The sequence below is a fragment of the Sinocyclocheilus grahami genome, unplaced genomic scaffold, assembly GCF_001515645.1.
Source record: "Sinocyclocheilus grahami isolate Dianchi unplaced genomic scaffold, SAMN03320097.WGS_v1.1 scaffold1969.1, whole genome shotgun sequence".
NCBI lineage: Eukaryota > Metazoa > Chordata > Actinopteri > Cypriniformes > Cyprinidae > Sinocyclocheilus > Sinocyclocheilus grahami.
This window is the reverse complement of record NW_015507148.1, coordinates 16427-38139: the sequence shown is the minus strand read 5'-3', so window position 1 is coordinate 38139 and position 21713 is coordinate 16427. Positions and strand designations below refer to the sequence as shown.

The 21713-nt window shown below is 37.1% G+C and overlaps 1 protein-coding gene across 1 annotated transcript in view; it reads right to left on the bottom strand.

The window, feature by feature from the left end:
• LOC107573530 (growth factor receptor-bound protein 2-like) overlaps positions 1–21713 on the bottom strand; it is a gene marked incomplete at its 5' end in the record, with an annotated part of 37598 nt that overhangs the window by 4077 nt on the left and 11808 nt on the right. The window contains 3 exons of the mRNA XM_016259958.1: positions 892–1060; positions 1485–1607; positions 2782–2879. Coding sequence (XP_016115444.1) covers positions 892–1060; positions 1485–1607; positions 2782–2879 — 390 coding nt within the window. The remainder of the gene's footprint in view (positions 1–891; positions 1061–1484; positions 1608–2781; positions 2880–21713) is intronic.

Genomic DNA, 21713 nt, shown 5'->3' with positions numbered 1-21713 from the left:
CACAAATTCGAACATCTGGGTTGTGCTGTTCTGTTGTAAATAAATCTTAACCAATGATTCCTAATTGCATCTACTTCCGGAAGGCCAAATAAAGTGCTTTTGCTTCCGCACTGAAACAAACACCGTCCTCCTGACATGGCTGCATCAACATTACTGCTGTTCCTGAAACCACGCCTTCTTTCTTTGAGTGCACATTTGGGCGGCATTATGCTAATATTTCCACAGTGACGTAGACGTGGGGGCGTGTTAGAACGAGCCGTTTTAGGTAGGCGTGGCTGACTCTTAACTTTCATAAAGAATATCTCTTTGGATTTGAGACTTTAGTCTTTGAAACTTTACAGATCTTCTTTATGCACCAAGAGCTTGTAACACTCCAAAGAGAAAGGAAAACTTGAAATCGCATCATATGACCCCTTTAAGCTCTTACTCATAAGCTCTTACTCCTTAGAGGATAGAAATCTCAAATGTTGGTTTCAAGTAATTAATAAATTTACTATATATATATATATATATATATATATATAAATAAAAGTTCAACATAAAATATTTGATACTTCTTAAAGCGGAATGCTGTTCACACTACAATGCGGGGGGAAAAGTGTCACAGTTTTAATTAAGGGTCAGTTTTTACGGAGGAGAAAATCACTTCATAGCAGGGTGACAACTACACACAACAGTTTTAATGAGTAAAATAAATTAATCTTAAAAAAATTGCTTTTTTCTACGATTTATGTCAGTTTTTATATATTTTTTATATAATTCACAATTTTAATTGATGGATATAGTCGAAAAGGTGGGACAGAAATACGGCATTTGTGCATTTAATGTTTCAAAAATAAAACCAAAGTGTAACATTATTTGTGAAATGTTTCAGCACTGTTTCAGTCCTACCTGTGGTACCTGTTCAATATCCCTGAGGAAAATGGGCTGATTCCTGGACACCGAAGTGGACCGATGATAATCCACTAAAGAGTTTAACGAGTTAAATTTGACCACCCACAAGAAGTATTTTCCTGCTCCATCCCGTAAGACTTTGAAGTGCTGGACATCATTCCCAAATCTACAGGAAAGGGGAAAAAACACAGTGTTTAGAAAATTACATAATAGCCGGCTGCATTTATAAGACTTGGATAGTGCAGTTATAGTAAAGAACTCTGCACTGTTCAGTTTATCATGAACCCTAAGGTTTGCAGCTATCTGTGGAGAACTATTTGAATGATTCACACAGTGTTGGCCTAGTTTAGAAACCACACAAAAAGAATTTGCAATAACACAAATAAAGTGCTGAGAACGGCCATATTTTGTGCTGCATTGCATCAATTATTCATTGACATGCCCCTATTTACAAGAACAGATTCAATTACTGCATCAAAATTTCAAAAGCAGCAGCCTGTATTAGTGTTCATTACTAGAACAGTCACATACAAACTGGCAAAACATTAGAATAGAATAGAATAGAATAGAATAGAATGACAAATACATACTTGACAGACAGCGAGAAGTCTCCAGGTGCACTCTCACTCTCTCTAATGAGAAAAGCTCCATCATGTCTCTGTTTATTTAACATTTCTTCTGCCTTTGCACGGGGAATCTTCCCATAAAACCAGCTGCGTATTCAGAACAAATCCAAAAGCAGTAGTTTAGATACTGTGTAGAATGCACTGAGTACATTCGAATTTTGAGAATGCAAAGCAGCTATGAGACTGGGAAACTTGTGTAATATAATGTAATAATAATATTTTTGCTTGAGGCGTTGAAAACAAACCTCACTCGTTCTTGCAGAAGCTCTTGTTTGACAAGTGAGAACAAACCTCACTGTTCAAGCAAGTATGGATGAGCTACTGGAAAAAACTCGATTACATCTGTTCATTATATAAAATGACTGCCTTTTCAGACGACTTGTATTAAAAATCTTGATTCACACAGATTACTTTAATGATGGATTTATGAATTTTTTGAAGATTCAGTGTTTAGTTTTTTCATTTGTCTTTTAAAAATTAGCAAAAGTCTTATGGTTTTGGAGTGACAGGAGAGTAATTGATAATTATAATTTTTTTCTTTTAATATAAATATAGTTTTTGTTTACATAATATATGTGTGTACTGTGTATATTTATTATGTATATATATAAATACACTTGCATGTATATATTTAAGAAAAAATGTTATGTTTATATAATAAATATATTTATATATGATATAATTTAAATGAATATAAATATATACATGTAAATACATGTACATATTTTCAAAATATATGCTGTATGTGTGTCTTTATATATATACACAGTACACACACATACAGTATATTATGTAAACAAAAAAAATTATTTTGGATGCGATTAATCGCATAGAAAATCTTTGGCGGGAGTTGAAAATCCGTGTTGCCCAGTGACAGCCCCAAAACATTACTGCTCTTGAGGAATGGGCCAAAATACCAGCAACTGTGTGTGAAAACCTTGTGAAGACTTACAGAAAATGTTTGACCTCTGTCATTGCCAACAAAGGGTATATAACAAAGTATTGAGATGAAATTTTGTTATTGACCAAATACTTATTTTCCACCATAATTTGCAAATAAATTCTTTAAAAATCCTACAATGTGATTTTCTGGATTTTTTTTCTCATTTTGTCTCTCATAGTTGAGGTATACCTATGATGAAAATTACAGGCCTCTCTCATCTTTTTAAGTGGGAGAACTTGCACAATTGGTGGCTGACTAAATACTTTTTTCCCCCACTGTATATATAGTCTTTTTGTAACTAAAATAGCAAATACTTACGGATGTGGCTTCATTTCTATGTAATTTTTAGGAATGAATCCTTCTTTTCCATTGAGTTCTGCCTTGTACCAGTTCTGGTCACATTCTTCATTTAAAATCTGATGGGAAAACAAAAGACACTTTAATACTTGACCAGCATAGTGTCAATACACAGTGTTCACACAGTAAACCTCCAATCAGCCCACTTATCTCAGAACACAGAGGACCTAAAGAGCCAATCGTATCACTGGCTGTGGTGTTTAATACTCAAGGCCTTGCTCTATAAATAGCATACAGGAAATATCCTTCATTTCAACTTTAAGCCACACATAACATCCTGTATACATAAGACTTCTCTGGCACTAATGAGAAATACATTGCGCACAGTCTGTTTAGTGGAATTGCAAAACTGAACCAGATGGATTGCGCAAAAACATGTGGGCAATTAGCATCGGTCCTGATGGCCAGGATTTGATGTCTCTTTCATAACTGAAGAACAATGCTGTACCCACAATGATACCATCTGTGGTAATGATGACCATCACCATCAAATATGAAATGAAGAAAGGATTACATTACTGCACTGTGTTCCATCTCAGAGGTGAAGGGCCGAAACCGATGAAGTGGACAAATATGAAAAAGCATCACTTTATGTGATTACTTTAGACTCAAAGACACTCTCTCAGTCTTGCTTAAGTCAAGTATGTTATGACACATCCATCTAAGATAAATGGGAATCCTATCCTATAGCCTGGAACATTTTCAAAACTCTGAAAGATGGTCTCCCCATCCCTTTTCTCTTTGTAAACAACCATTAATCTGCTCTCCCTCCCACCGCGCCATGGTGCCTCTTTTCTCTTATGTGTGTGTGAGTGACATTATAAACAAGCCAAGATGTCAAATTCCAATTATAAAAAAGTGATAAAGTAGGTCTTGATAACTTCTGGATGGGAGAAATGAATAGAGCTAATCTTAGTTCAAAAGACATTAGGCTATATATATATATATATATACACACACACACACACACATACAGTACATGTACATCTAAAAAAATTAGAACATCATGAAAAAGGTCAATATTTTTTGTCACTCTTTTCAGAAAGTGAAATTATACATATTTCACATACAGTGGGGAAAAAAAGTATTTAGTCAGCCACCAATTGTGCAAGTTCTCCCACTTAAAAAGATGAGAGAGGCCTGTAATTTTCATCATAGGTATACCTCAACTATGAGAGACAAAATGAGAAAAAAAATCCAGAAAATCACATTGTAGGATTTTTAAAGAATTAATTGGGAAAATTACAGGCCTCTCTCATCTTTTTAAGTGGGAGAACTTGCGCAATTGGTGGCTGACTAAATACTTTTTTTCCCCACTGTATATTATACAGATTCATTACACAGAGTGAAATATTTCAAGCCTTTATTTCTTGAAATTTTGATGATTATGGTTTACAGATAATGAAATCCCAAAATTCAGTGTCTCAGAAAATTTGAATATTGTGAAGAAGTTAAATATGGGAAAGTCATGGTGTCACACCCTAATCAGCTAATTAGAAAGTTGAGTGGAAGGAAAAAGTGTAGTAGGAAAAGGTGCACCAGCAAGAATTTGGGGAAGCTTCACAAGGAGTGGACTGAGGCTGGCGTCAGCGCATCAAGAGCCACTACGCACAGACAAATCCTAGACATGGGCTACAAATGTCGCATTTCTCGTATCAAGCCACTCCTGAACCAGAGTCAACGTCAGAAATGTCTTACCTGGGTTGTGGAGAAAAAGAACTGGACTGTTGCTCAGGTGGTCCAAAGTCCTCTTTTCAGATTAAAGTAAATTTTGCATTTCACTTGGAAATCAAGGTCCCAGAGTCTGGAGGAAGAGTGGAGAGGCACAGAAACCATATTGCTTGAAGTCCAGTGTGAAGTTTCCACAGTCAGTAGGCGCGTTTCCATTACAGATTTGTGCAAAATTTTGGCAATATTTTTTAAATGTCGATAAAAAAAGTATTGCGAAATGACGGCGTTTCCATTAACCAATGTTATGAGACTTAAACGTAACCTTTTGCCTCTTGCGATAAGTCATGGCAATGGATTTTGGTGGGATTTTGGCTATATTTATTCAAAGGAGGCTTATTCGTGTATCTTTACAGAAGCAGCAAAGAGAGCCGCTTCAGAAACGTGAGTGGCGCGGCTGGAATAAACCATAGACTGTATAAAAACAAACACAAGCATTGAGTGGCCGTAATCAGCTTCAGAGACCGAATCAGAGCCACACTGCACCGCAGACGTGTGCAGTGTAAATTGTCTAAGCATTAATAGTAGGGAAAGCCCCTTATAATGGAGCGCGGTCATTTATGAAGTGTTTCTTGGAGGTTATAGTACATTGAAGAATGATCATATGACTTTTTACATACGCCATGTGACCTGTAAATGCGAAAAAGTCGTTTCCATTGCAGTTTTGCGAATTTTTCCTTTTTCGCATTGCCTGAAAATCCACCTCATGCGAGTGTAAAAACTTTTTTTGCGATATATGGACGTTTTTGCGAAATTGAAGCGTTTCCATTAGGAGTATTTCAATTTGCTCAATTTGAAGGGTAATGGAAACGCGCCTACTGATGATTTGGGCTGCCATGTCATCTGCTGGTGTTGCTCCACTGTGTTTTCTGAAGTCCACAGTCAAAGCAGCCATCTACCAGGAAATTTTAGAGCACTTCATGCTTCCTTCTGCTGACAAGCTTTATGGAGATGCTGATTTCATTTTCCAGCAGGACTTGGCACCTGCCCACACTGCCAAAGGTACCAAAAGCTGGTTCAATGACCATGGTGTTACTGTGCTTGATTGGCCAGCAAACTCACCTGACCTGAACCCCATAGAGAATCTATGGGGTATTGTCAAAAGGAAGATGAGAGACACCAGACCCAACAATGCAGATGACCTGAAGGCCGCTATCAAAGCAACCTGGGCTTCCATAACACCTGAGCAGTGCCACAGGCTGATTGCCTCCATGCCACGCCGCATTGATCCAGTAATTCATGCAAAAGGAGGCCCAACCAAGTATTGAGTGCATAGAAATGAACATACTTTTCAGAAGCCTGACATTTCTGTTTAAAATATCCTTTTTTATTGATCTTATGTAATATTCTAATTTTCTGAGACATTGAATTTTGGGTTTTCATTATCTGTAAGCCATAATCATCAAAATTTCAAGAAATAAAGGCTTGAAATATTTCACTATATGTGTAATGTATCTATATAATATATGGGTTTCACTTTCTGAAATGAGTGACAAAAAATATTGACCTTTTTCCATGATATTCTAATTTTTTTTAAATGTACCTGTATATTTTATGTATGAAGAGTCTATTTGCAAAAACCAATAAACGCCACTTAAAAAAAAAGAGGAACTGATTGCAGTGCATTATTCTCCACATATAGCGCGATCTGAACTCTAAACACGTTGTCAAAAAAGCCGATATAGTCCACTTTCAAGGTATCGTGAGTTCACGTTTTACTGCAGAAGCGAGATGGTCCTCACTGCAGAACACAAGATCCAGGGGGCGTGGCTGAATCCAGATCCAACTCCTCCCACCTTACATATACCTAAACCCACCCGTCTTCCACCCCGATCCCTAAACCCACCCATCTCCATCCCTAAACCTACCAATCTCAAGTCTGTTTTTACTTTGAAAAGACGTGCTAGCTGAGAGGAGTTTCGTCAAAGCTGACTAAACGTGATCGAGGATGGACTATTTCGACGAACTTGATGAACCTGTGATATCTTCTTCAAGGCGGAAAGGAAAATAAAAGCTGAAACTTTTTCACGGAACCTTGCAAAAGCAGCGCTTTACAACGGTGAGGGAAAAGCTCTGTGTATTGCGTGTAGTAATCACATCCATACAGTCTATGATCACAACAACAACTTTTGTCAGGCATCTACATTGCCATCTGAAGAGATTACAAAGATTAAACGAGTGTTTTTTTTTTACTCTAAAACATGAAATGTGGAGTTATCTGCTTTTGTCAAAAAACGACTGTTGGAGTTATCTGCTCTTGCTATAAAACAGAATTTTCATATGTAAAAAAAAAAAATATATATATTTTCAATGAACTTTAATTCTGTAAATTACCTGTATTTAAGTTATTATTACTTAATCAAAACAACCCAACTTCAGTTTGATTGATCCTATTACTTGGAATGCACAATAAAAAAAACTTGATCTCTGAAAATAAATAAAAATGGAGTTATCGGTTTTTGCAAATGAACTCATATAATGAATTTTTTTTTTACTCTAAAACATGAAATGTGGAGTTATCTGCTTTTGTCAAAAAACGACTGTTGGAGTTATCTGCTCTTGCTATAAAACAGAATTTTCATATGTAAAAATAATGAATTTATAAATATATATATATATATATATATATATACATTTTTTTTATCCACTCCCACTCTATGCAGTAACAAACAGAGAGAGAAAAATATTGTTTTATTATTTCCCCCCCCCTCGTCATCTTGGTGAATAGAAAGCAATCTGAGTTTTAGGAAATCTCTGTGGGCGCAGTGAAGAATTTGCATATGCAAAATTTGCCCCAATTTTGTGTCTTTCCAGTAAAACCCCTTGCAGTGGTTGGATGAAAACTGGTATTAAACATAAAACACAGGATCAGAGCTTTGTTCAAGAAAAAAAAAGTAATACAGCAGATAGATACCTGAATGCGATGCCAAAACCAAGTCCAAATTCTAAACCCAGTTTTGTGTTTCAGATGTCAGCCAGCCCCAATCCACAACCACTAAATCCCTATTCAGAGGAAATCATACTAGCAGCAGCCTGCTTGCCCACAGCAAAGCACTGTTGCTAGGCAGAAAGCACTCAGCAACAGTAAGAAAGTGGGAACAAGGTTCAAACCATAGTAAAATACTGAAACACTTTAGATATTGATGGCGCATTTTTGCCCATGAGTACAATAAGTTGACCTAATTAGGTCCAACACGATAAAGTAACAAAAAATAAAAGCTATTTCTGCCATGTTACAGGCAAAACATTTTGGTTACCACTGACATCTGGGTCACTCTGTCAAAGCAACCAAATTTCAGAAACTTCCCTGGCTCAAATTTTTTGTTTGTTTGTTTGTTAAGGACCAGAATCTAAAAGGATATTAAGATATCTCTAATATTTCTTAAGTTACAGGTATGCAAACTTGTGGCAAAAAAAGTGCTCTTTGACATTTTGGAACGTCACTGTTGGCATATAATGAAACAAATATTACTAAAGTCAACAGATTTTACTAATAGACATATCAATCTCTGTGTAAACATAAAATAATGATGCTGCCATCTTTCTGATGTCAGTTTTACCCTTCTGTAATTTGGCTCCAAATCCCAGGTGAAAATGGCCTCCTCTACAAAACAGTGGATTACTCAGTAAATATACATCCATGACATTTAATATTTTCACTTTCATCACTATACATGTTTATCTTTCTTCAGAAAAAATATTAACAAAATCAAAAAGATCTGAAACAAAAAAAAAAAAGGTTAATGGAATACGGATCTAATTTGCATGTAATAATCACACCTTTGTATTATATTCATGTATGTGGACAAAGACAAAACATATGGAACAGGTTAACTTTATAAATACATTAACTTCTCCGTCACACCTACACACTACTATACAGTACATTAAAGGACACGGCTCACAAGCGCAGTCTTTATTGTTACTTGCTGCATTTGCATAAAATCACCACCAGTTGCTGTTGTTCATGTTATCGACTCTCAGTGAAACTGAATAACTTCTGGTCGTAGTTGTCATGTCATGACCGGTTAAGTCACAGCGTAAACCTGGAGGTGTTGACAACACTCATGCAGAGAGAGAAAGAGAGTGCAAGGCCTCTGACCACATCTGTCAACCAGCTTGCTCTTAACATTGACAAGCTCTGTCCATAAAAACCGAAGACAATTCATACTGACAAACACACACACAAAACAAAACAAGTCTCCACTGCATTACATTTGTAGGCTCATTTTTCTATCCAAATCCACACTCACATCTTATCATCTGTCTTTTTTCACAAGTTTTGTTTTTAATTGGTAAATGTCAGTCCATACACATTATTCAACTAATTAGCTATTTATAGTAATGCTGTGCATTGGTACAGAAATATCTTGCAGGATTCAGTTATGTTTTCTCACAGTTTGTGCTTGTTAGGCAAGGCAAGGCATGTCAGGCAAAAATGTCAACAATTCTGTGTTTTTCTGTCAATATGGGGTGCTGTGTGTACATTAATGAGGAAAAAAAATTAACTTAAATGATTTTAGCAAATGGCTGCAATATAACAAAGAGTGAAAAATTTAAGGGGGTCTGAATACTTTCCGTACCCACTGTATATATTAGTTTCTGAAGCACGCAACGTCTTGCTCATGTGGAAGATAAAATTTTCTCTTCCAACTTTTTAAAACCAGTGTCAATTGCTTTGGAAAATTGGAAGAAAACATTAGAAAAGAGAGAGAGAGTTCTGTCCCGCCAGTTTCTACCAGCCTTCTCAAAGTACAGAGTGGGATTTATCTTGTTGGGAAATATAATTAAACTAAGTACTTGGACCATGTTCAAGTACTTTGTATTGCTTACATTTTAATTTGTTTAAATTGCTTAAATTTTAATGCACATAAAATTTAAAATCACATTAAAAGTGCAATTTGTGCAATGTAAATTATGTGTGTGAATAATATATAATTCATTTAACCTAAAATGAAACCAAACAAAATATATTACTAAATAAATTAGCACATGTGAACATCACATTATTACTTATTCTGTCTAGAACAAATAATGACAACAAGCAACAGAAAATGCAGTGCTAGACAGATAAAGACTATATGATGCATAATCATGTCTTAGTCAAATGCGTTTATCATGTTTAACTCATACATAATACTGGCTTCTAGCATGACTTATTCTATCAGAAATGAAAGTCTGAATCAGTTGTTTCCTAAAATTAGCTTTTATTTTTGAACGAGTATTATTTTTTTTATCTTAAGTATAGCATGAAGCTGTTGTGTTCTGTTTTTGTTACTTAAATTCCAAACAAAAAATACAAAATGAGATTAAATGCGTTATTAAAAAAAATAAAAATAAATCTACACATCACTACATGGCTATTTAATTTTTAATACATAGGCATAATTTTTACAGAATTTCCCCCCAAAACACTACTGTTCAAATATTTAGGGTCAATAAGATTAATATTAATATTTTTAAAGGAAGTCTCTTATGCTCACCTAAGCTGCATTTATTCAACCAAAAATGAAGCAAAACAGTTATAAAATTTAATGCATTTAATTCAATGCATTCTTTAATATATATTAGTATATAAAGATATAGTAGGCTATATCTTACTGACCCCAAACTTTTGAATGAGACTGTGATATAACATTACTTATACTGTTAAGTCTTATAAGGTTTTGGTCACACTGCACACCCAATCTGGCGAATGTAGGCCATTACAATTCTTCTAGGAAATATGGTCCAATATGCCTAAAGCACTTATGAAAGACAAAGGAAGCATAATTGCTGAGACAAAAATGGAAAATGAAGCATAGAGGCAGGGGGTGAGATTTGTAATTGTAATTCAGTGATAATCATAGAAGCCTACTAAATGAACAATGCGGGCAAACCATATTGGGCTAATAACGTCCACTAAATCCAAAAGTTTTTACCACATGTCTGGCATGTACCCTTTCCAGAGGGCCGACTTGGCTTCATATTTATAATAAACAGATTATTGTTGTGTTTAGGGGCAATGGAGAGCTGTTATGGTTGGAAAGAATGTAATCACCTTCAGCAACTTAGACTAGGTTAAAACTCAACATTACTATTATTTTTGAAGATTTCGATCAAGATTTTTTTCCCACACTGAAAAGGCTGATTAATGTTTGATGCATTTTGATGAATCTGTGTGTTGCATCTTACTCCTCTGTAAATAAATAACACCCCCAATGATATCAGACCGGCATCAGCCATGATATTACAAGTCCAAACATCCCCTGAAGGCCAAACAGTTAATCACAGGCTGACTCTCCAGACACACATCTACAGAAGGCTGTACAGGACGTGTTAAATGCAGTCTGGTTCTGTGAGTCATGGAGGTTCAAAGACAAGATCATAACTGTAGTTAAATGAACGCAACAGATGGAAAGATGTGTCACCAAAGCAGGCATCAAGTGCTTTAAATGCATGTATCTATGTTGTGCACAATCACCATGTGTGAATTTTCAAAGAAAGAACTATAGATAGTTAGCAGGTTAAATATCTAGACCTGTCTGCAATCTAAGTCCTGCAGTATGAAATGTGTTTTGACTCGAAATGACATCAGCAGAGACCGTTGTTGTAGTGTGAAAAGAACAGCAATCCGATGACCTTGAAAGTCATACAGTGTGTGGGCAGTATTAGGCATTGTGAAGTTAAAGGGGTCATATGATGCAATTTCAAATTTTCCTTTCACTTTGGAGTGTTACAAGCTGTTCATGCATATATAAGATCCCTAAAGTTGCAAAGACTAAAGTCTCAAACCCAAAGAGATATTTTTAATAAAAGTTAAGACTTGTCCACTCCCTCCTAAAACGCCGCGTTTAAACACGCCCCCACATGTCTACGTATGCCTAAAGCACTTATGAAAGACAAAGGAAGCATAATTGCTGAGACAAAAATGGAAAATGAAGCATAGAGGCAGGGGGTGAGATTTGTAATTGTAATTCAGTGATAATCATAGAAGCCTACTAAATGAACAATGCGGGCAAACCATATTGGGCTAATAACGTCCACTAAATCCAAAAGTTTTTACCACATGTCTGGCATGTACCCTTTCCAGAGGGCCGACTTGGCTTCATATTTATAATAAACAGATTATTGTTGTGTTTAGGGGCAATGGAGAGCTGTTATGGTTGGAAAGAATGTAATCACCTTCAGCAACTTAGACTAGGTTAAAACTCAACATTACTATTATTTTTGAAGATTTCGATCAAGATTTTTTTCCCACACTGAAAAGGCTGATTAATGTTTGATGCATTTTGATGAATCTGTGTGTTGCATCTTACTCCTCTGTAAATAAATAACACCCCCAATGATATCAGACCGGCATCAGCCATGATATTACAAGTCCAAACATCCCCTGAAGGCCAAACAGTTAATCACAGGCTGACACTCTCCAGACACACATCTACAGAAGGCTGTACAGGACGTGTTAAATGCAGTCTGGTTCTGTGAGTCATGGAGGTTCAAAGACAAGATCATAACTGTAGTTAAATGAACGCAACAGATGGAAAGATGTGTCACCAAAGCAGGCATCAAGTGCTTTAAATGCATGTATCTATGTTGTGCACAATCACCATGTGTGAATTTTCAAAGAAAGAACTATAGATAGTTAGCAGGTTAAATATCTAGACCTGTCTGCAATCTAAGTCCTGCAGTATGAAATGTGTTTTGACTCGAAATGACATCAGCAGAGACCGTTGTTGTAGTGTGAAAAGAACAGCAATCCGATGACCTTGAAAGTCATACAGTGTGTGGGCAGTATTAGGCATTGTGAAGTTAAAGGGGTCATATGATGCAATTTCAAATTTTCCTTTCACTTTGGAGTGTTACAAGCTGTTCATGCATATATAAGATCCCTAAAGTTGCAAAGACTAAAGTCTCAAACCCAAAGAGATATTTTTAATAAAAGTTAAGACTTGTCCACTCCCTCCTAAAACGCCGCGTTTAAACACGCCCCCACATGTCTACGTCACTGTGTGGGAAGATTTGCATAACACCTAGAGCTGCATGATTAATCGGTAATATCTCGATTCAGACAACCACACAATCTCATTTCTAAATGACAACGATTCTCCCGTGTCTATTAAATCTTTGACAAAGTCTTACCGGATCATTCAAATCAGCGTTCACACTGCCACTGACACACAGACAGCAGTTACCATGTTTGGTTAAAGGGGTCATATGACGTTGCTAAAAAGAACATTATTTGGTGTAATGAAATGTGTTTGTGGTTTAAGGTTCAAAAAACATATTATTTTCCACATACTTTACATTATTGTTTCTCCTCTATGCCCCGTCTTTCTGCAACGCGTCGATTTTTACAAAGCTCATCGGTCTGAAAAGCAAGGTGTGCGGTGATTGGCCAGCTATCCAGTGCATTATGATTGGCCGAATACCTGAAGCGTGTGATGGAAAATTTATCTAACACTCATACTCAGTCTACACCTCAAATTTGCACATAATATACAGTACCTGTACATACAAAACTGTCTATTGTAATATACCAGCACATACAATTGTCGATTTATATATTTTTATTCCTTATTTACTTGTTCTATTTTTTATTATCTCTGTTTTTTGTTCTGTCACTGTCATTCTGTTACACTGTGGAAGCTTCTGTCACGAAAACAAATTCCTCGTATGTGTAAACATACCTGGCAATAAAGCTCATTCTGATTCTGAGAAAGGAATAATTGAAAATCGCATCATATGACCCCTTTAAGAAACAGCTTCACAAACAGTCTTTTCAACTACACAGTAGTACAGTCGTACAGTCATTCATATTATCACAGAAATACTGGGATGAAAGTTTATAATTCAGATATAAACATTGATGTCTATGGTAGCGCGACCAAAATAGAGCAAATCCACGTTTGAAACGGCCACATAACGTTTGTGTCGATTGCATTGTTTTGCCACTAGGTGGCGAAAAGTGACTTAAAAAATGTATAATTGAATGAATCATTTATTCAAGAGAATCGTTCAAAAACGCTGATTCATCCAGTAGGTTTATGAGCGAGTCGTTGAATCATTGATTCAAACAACTTTTACATAATTTTAATATTAAATTGGTGTATTAAATAGATTATATTTTAAATACATATGCACTACCAGTCAAAAGTTTTTGAACCGTAAGATTTTTTATGTTTTTTTTTTAAATAAGTCTCTTCTGCTCACCAAGCCTGCATTTATTTGATCCAAAGTACAGCAAAAACAGAAAAATTTTGAAATATTTTTACTATTTAAAATAACTTTCTATTTGAATATATTTTTAAAAGGTGGGAATCGTGGGAGAATCGTGATGTCTATTTGAGACAAAAAAAATCATGATTCTCAATTTATCCAGAATCGTGCAGCTCTAATAACACCGCCCAAATGTTCACGCAAAGAAAGAAGGCGCAATGTTGATTCTCGCTGTAGTATTGCTGTTGCCATGTCGTGGAGACGCTGTGTGTTTCGTTGTGAAAGCGAAACTACTTTGTTTGGCCTTCCAAAAGAGGACGATATCGCTTCGTCATGCCTAGAGCGGATCCGTGCTGGTCGCTGAGGAAATACATCAACTTCACGCAGTGGATCGTTGGATCGGCTTTTACCGTGGACGAAGCGGAGTCCAGCCCGGGGTCGTCACATGTGGTTGCCGCAAACCCGCCAGCCGCTCCTTCATCGAATCCAGCTGCGCCGTTCTAAAGCCAACTTTGCAAGGACAGTCTGGTGCTTCTGACTCACAGCCTGTAAGTACATTTTTATATTTAAAGAATTTGCCACTGACGATTCAAACGCGAGTTTTGAGCAGTGTAGGGTAGCGCTTTTGTGTGTTCGTTCCTCCGATAACAAATGAAGACATGGTTTTATGTTTATGTGGCGCGATACACAATGCGTAAAAAGACAGTATAAGTCATTATAATTAGTAATTATGTCCCCACTGGATGCAACAAATGCCTCGTTTGTAATAGGTTTTATTGGTGTCGTCTCATCGCGCCGGGACACGGCATCACAGTATGGTAAGGGGCGTTACATTTCCGTCACAGACACAGACAGGTATTCAGCCAATCAGTGTACACCTCACTTTTCAGAATGATGAGCTTTGTAAAAAATCTAGGCGTATCAGAAAGGCGGGTCATAGAGGAGAAACAATAATGTACATTATGTGGAAAATAATGTGTTTTTTTTTAACCTTCAACCGCATAAACACATTGCATTACACCAAATACTCAACATAATGTTCTTTTTAGCAACGTCATATGACCCCTTTAAGACATCAGTGATGTCAACCCAAATGCCTGCTCTCAAGCACTAAATCAATGAATAGTGGGCTAGCGAAAGCAATATGCCAGAAGAGCCCAGTGAACCCAACATATTCTTAAATGCATAACTTAAACTGAAACCCTAAAGATTGCACACCTTGCATTTTGCTTTCTTAATAGTCTCCCATATAATTTTATCAACAGGTGTTTTGTCTGCAAGTGCAACTATAAAAAAAGAATATAGTTGCAGTTATAGTTTACAGACAGAAGCATTTCTATTCACGTCTCTAATGCAACATCAAATTCTCAAGACTGGAAGCAGAGAGAACCTTTTAGTGGCATTCTGCCTTGTGCCAGAGGCACTTTTGGATGTCAGTGAGAGTGACGCAAAAAAATACTGAAAATACATAATTTTTATGGCTTATGTCAAAGCACTACAGACAGAACATTTCAGCCTGGATAATCAAGTGTCTATTAACGGTTTAAAGGAATAATTATCCAAAAATTAAAATCCTGTCGCTATTTACACTTAGGCTGTTGTCATTATCAAAAAATGAATTTACTGATATATTAAAATATATTACTAAACATATTAGCTCATGTGAATATCACATTATTACTTATGTCTAGAAAAAAATAAATTACAACAAGCACTAGAGAATGCAGTACAAAACAGATAAAGACTATATGAAGCATAATCATGTCTTAGTCAGATGTGTTTATCATGTCCATCTCCTGCACAACTGCACTGACTTTTATATTGGCTTCTAGCATGGCTCATTCTATTAGAAATTAGAGTCTGAATCAGTTGTTTTATAAAATTAGTTGTTATTTTTGAATGAGTATTCTTTTGATCTTAATAGCATGAAGTTTGTTTTTGTAACAAATTCCAAACAAAAAATACAAAATGAGATAAATTAAATGTAAAAAAAAAAAAAAAAAAAAAAATCTAGTTTGTTATTTTTTTTCTTCTGTGGGGCTTAAAATATTAATTTTCGAAACATTTTTACTGATTTGCTCAGGGTCATTTCAAGGTGCAGAAGATGATCTTCCCAAGTCATACTGTAGATTACGACGTCATCCAGAGTCAAGCGGCTGACCAGTTTTTACAGTCTCTGAGGACTTGGTCCATCAGACGTTGAAACGTTGTGGGTGCCCCATGCAACCCGAACGGTAGAATCTGGACGCATCAAATCTGGACTCAAATCTTGACTGGGCATTCAGTTTTAGAAAGTCAATGCAGAGGTGCAAGGTGTTGTCTTTCTTCGGGACGATAACAATTGGGCTACTCCACTCGCTCTTGGAGGGTGCAATAGCTCCTAACTCCAGCATTGTCTCGAACTCTGCCTTCAAGGGGTAATATTTTTCCCCACACAAGTCAGCTGGTTTTCCCTCAAACACTTTAGCAAACAGTGGTTTCAATGACTTGCCAGCTTTTTGCAGTTCTGCAATGTTTTCTGGGACCTTCCAGCCATGAACTTCAAGACCCTCAGTTTGGATCTCAGGGGCTGGGGTACCAAGACCTTTTTCTAGTCATCATTGACGACGTGTCTTTCTGGGGCCCTTAGTCCCACCTTGCAACAGACTATGGTGTAAGTCTGGCAATGGCTGCAGACCTGCTTTAACCTGGGCTCATGTTACAACAAGACAAGAAACATCAGCATGGTCAGAAGTGGTTACAAAGTCTCGGGTAGAATGTAAAATTTCAGTAAGCACTGGTAAGTCTCTCCCCAAAATCATGTCAGCAGGTAAATCATCAACAACAGCCACATTCAACAAATAAGTTTGGTCTTATACACACACATTAACTTCAGTTTGAGGATACTGCTTCACATCCCCATGAACACATTGTATATTGACCAGATTAGCAAATGGAACATGTGACATGTGACTTCTTTTGAGCAATGATAAAGAGCTACCAGTGTCCAACAAAGCATTCAAACATTGTCCATTTAAAGTCACTTGAACATATATTGTGTCTTGCGTGTATTATTCACATCAATGTCCTCCTCCCTTGGGACATAGCAAAAACCAGTCAGTTTAGATTTACAAACCGGACACACTGTTGCCTTGTGACCCGGTTGTTGGTAGTAATAGCAAACAAGTATTTTCTCTGGAGCTACTTTCTGTGCATGAGCAACATTTGAGTCAACATGAGGCTCATCAGAGCCACTGGGAAAGCTTTTAAAGTTACCTTTCGTGGGTTGAGAGTGCTGACTTCACGGTGAGCATTGATGTACTGCGGAGCCAGTTTAGCAGCATCAAGTCCAGTTGCTGGCTCATGTTCCTTCACCCACACTCGGATCTCGTAGGGAAGAACACGGAGTAACTGTTCCAGGACTATTGCCTCACCGATCTTATCCTTTGTATGCAGCTCAGGCCTCACCCAACGACGGTACAAGTTCCGCTGCCGATAATACGTTTCAGTTGGTGATTCCCCAGCTGGAGTAGAAACAGCACGGAACCGCTGACGGCAGGTCTCTGGAGAGATGTTGAAATTTTCCAAGAGCGCCTCCTTCAGGTCAGCATAGATTTCTGCTCTATCCTCATACATAGTCAAGTCAAGTCAAGTCACCTTTATTTATATAGCGCTTTTAACAATACAGATTGTGTCAAAGCAACTGAACAGCATTAATTAGGAAAATAGTGTCAATAATGCAAAGTGACAATAGTAAACACTCATTTTTCAATTAAAGACAGTTCATCATTGAATTCAGTGATGTCAACATCCAGCTCAGTTTAAATAATATCTTTGCAATTATATCAATGATATCGCCGGAAATGAAGTGTCCCCAACTAAGCAAGCCAGAGGCGACAGCGGCAAGGAACCAAAACTCCATCGGTGACAGAATGGAGAAAAAACCTTGGGAGAAACCAGGCTCAGTCGGGGGGCCAGTTTTCCTCTGACCAGACGAACCAGCAGTACAGAAAAATCAATTTAAGACGTAATAAAACAGACGATGAACAATATTAACAGCAATTATTATATGATGCAATCAAACTTATAGCAAAATGCGGTAGTTCTGTATGTTGTTTCATGGTTGGCACATAGCCAGGTATGCCTCCAGCGCCTGCCCGGTTAACAGTGGAACAAGACAATAAATCCACTCGTCCTCTGGCCACCTCCAGGTTCTAGCCAGATGCTTGATGCAGCACAATAAGTTTTCAATTTCCTCCCCCTGCTGGAAGACCGCAACTTCGGCTCTGTAGCTCTCTTTGTAGCGTCAGCTGGCTGCAGGACCCCATGTCCGTTGGTGAGTCTCTGTCTCTCTGGTAAGCTGTACTTCTGCGCTGAGCTGGCATTGGGAGCTCCATCAGTAGGCTTTCGACATCACTCAACCTATCAACAGCTTGCAGAATCGACTCCCGTAGACTCTGTAGCTCCAGAAGGTAACACTGCTCTCTCTGCTCTTGAGCGCTCAGAATATCACGTATCACAGCATACATCCCACCTCCAGATGATGCAGCAGGACTGACAGGTCTGACTTGAGGTGTCGTGGACTTAGGATGAACGGATGGGAGATCCTCCTCGCTCTCCTCCTCTGTAGAGTCGACAGAGTCCCAGGCCACATCCTTCTCAGCCACAGCTTTGGACTGGGAGCGAAGCCCCACCCTAGGTTCCCTGCCTCTCGTCACAGTCTTGCGAGTAGCCATCCCACTTCAGACACCAAATGTGAGACAACGGGTCTTCGCAGGCCTGTTGTCAGGCGAAAGGGTTCACCCACACAAAAAATGATGGCAATACTCGCAGAGATGTTTAGTGAAAAGTGATGATTTATTTACAGTGTTCGAGAGGTGAAACAGTCCCAGTAGAAAAAATTACCAAAGCTATATACAAAGTAACAAAGAAAACACTGTACAAAAGAACAAAACAAACAGATAAATATATACACGCAAACTTTGTTGTAGGGAATTTCTCACGGCACCACAGTTGCACACACGCTCGACAGGTTAATTGACCAATCCATATTGGTTTGAAACTTTCTTTTATCGCCCAAGCCCCGCCCCCTCGGATTAAACCAGGTTGACCAAATAAAGTCAAGTATAAAAGGGTATGTACATATTTACAACAACATGAATATACAAATATAACATCCACTCAATGTTTACATGCTTTCACATTTTAAAATAAATGAATATATACAAAAATAACAGAAATAAACAGATTACAACAACAACAATGCAACATTTCCTATTTCCCCTTTAAGACCAACAATGGACGAGTCGGCTTCTGGTTGCTTCACGCCAGCGCAACGTATCTCTGGCACTATATAGCCAGGCCACTGGGTGGCACTCGGGTTGGCCGGCCGATGGAAGGAGAGCAACGCGAAAGACCGACTACACAGACGCAAACAAACACTGAACACAAGTATGTATTTACAACAAGAAACAAAACTAAAAGAAAACGAAGGACAACTTCAAAATATATGCGTGTATGTGTGTGTGGTTATGCGCAGTGTGAATCACTGTCGGGGATGGAGATGGAGTGGATATGTTTGCGTGTATGTGAAACCAGTATTAGACATGTGCCGGTATTTGGTAATGCGATATATCACGATAATGAACATGCACGATATTGTTATCGTGGGCACTTCAAAATACAGAGAATAATTATTTATTACAAATTATTCAAAATTTTAAATGCATTTTAAGAATAGTTTCCCATCAACTGTTCACAATGCACAACACCACTATATGCTGCGTCACAGACACGTGTGTACTCTGATGTAAACAAGCACGGATGAGAACGGCGGAGCGCGTGAGATGCTCTGAATGAAAGGCACATTCACTCTGACAGCAGAAGGCGGATAGCCGTAAACAAAGTAGTTGTGCTACTTTCTAAAATATATTTAAATTATTTAAATAGCCATTCAGATTTGTGTATTCGCTATGGTGTTCATCACAGCGCCAAATATTTAGACTTAATAGGCTATTTATTTTAAAACTTTTTTTTTAATTTTATTCTGGACTACAACATGCCCTAAATATTGTTTGAAAGTGTTTTGATTCTTTATTGTTCGGTCAAACTTTACATTAGGTCTACATTAGTTAACAGACAGTAAACTGCCATTGAAAAAATCTTCTAAACATTCATTAATCTTGGGTAATTCCAATATTTAATAACACGTTGTTAAAATCAAAAGTTGCAACTGTGTTATTTAATGAGTTAACATGAACTAAGAGTTGTATTTTTTTAACAAAGATTAATAACTTCTGTAGCAAATGTAGCTATTGCTCATTGTGAATGTTAATGCATTAACTAAGGTTAACTAATGAGATCTTATTGTAAATTGATACCTATTGGTCTTTATAATTCTTTTGCACTTTAATGTGTAAAATGTTTAACTATACATTTTTTGTGTATTGCTTTATTGTTTTTAAGTGTTCAGTTATTTTTGTTATAAGAAAAAAGTTATTAAACCTGTTATACTGTATTATGACAACACTTTTTTTGCAACTAAATTTAAACATTGTGATAATACCGTATACCGTGATAAAAGCACTAGCAATTAATCGCAACATGAAAATTTGATACCGGCATATCCCTAACCAGTGCTAATGGCGTGCGTGTGCACCCACATCGGATTTCTAGGCCAACCTAACAGAGTCTTGGGGGTTGGGGATATTCTCAACAAATTAGAAGCAAATGCTGTTATCCCATGGGATATGTTTAGGCTGTTATTTTCTCTTTTCAATGAAGGTTCTCAGTTTGTCACAACTCACAGAGAACAGCAAAATGTGAACATTCCTCTCTATATGATCCAGGTTTCCAATTCTGTTACTTCAACTATGTAAGTTTGGTAACATAATATTGTAATTTTTTGACATATAATATACCACTTATTCAAACAACTTTTCGTTTCACTATGGCATATTATTTCAGCGAAGTAATGGCTAATTATAATCATGATCTTACTAGTTATAAAATGTTGTAGGTCTTTGGCTGTTTGTAGGAAAAAATGCATACAAGTAAGTAGTTCTACACGTGTGTTTTAAGGACAAAAATCTAGAAATGTCTCAAAATAAAACACCTAAATAATAACTGATGATGGGCCATTGAATTATAATTGAAAAATAATGCACCTCCTTGGGTGTGCATTATTTTTCAATAATTCAATGACCTGTCATCAATTATTCCTTACACAGTTTGAAATTGAGACTGCAAACTCACAACTCTACTGGTAAAATACAGAATATTTTGCCTTGGCACTGTAGCTTCCATAAATTGCTCAGGAAAAAAATAGCTGAAATCCTGAGATACTATCAAATCCCATCATTGCTTTTTGCCTGTCCCAGGATTTGAAATTTTCTTGTGCAATCATTGCCAAAGAGCGTGGAAGAAAAATACTAAGACCAACTCTCCTGAGCTTCTTCTTTCTGAATGGGGTGAAGTCAATGCAGAATAGGCAACAACCAGAGACAAAGGTCTGGCAACCCTCTCTTTACACTCCTGCAATTTTTAATGTGATAAATAGCAATTATGACATATGATAAGAAAAGTTGCTAGTGTTACTGCGATTAATCCCAGTTACCATAGACATCAAATAAACAGACAATTTTTTGCCAAGAGACTTAGTTCTTTAGAGGCTCTAAACCTTCTAATTATCTATATTATATATAACTATATATAATATCAAGAGAAAGCATTCTTATTCATGTTAATGGAAGTTGTCAGTAGGTGCAAAACTCCCATCTTTGCTCACAGGTGCCATGTTGTTTCCAGCCAATCATCTGAACCTAAATGTCATGTGACAAATCACTCTGGAGCTGCACTAAAATAACATCAAGGGAAAAGCATACGTCCATTCCATGTTTTATTTAGGGGGGGGGGGGGGGGGGGGGGGGGGGGGGGTATGCTGGTAATAAAAGGTAAAATAATAAATAAATATATATTATATTTATATT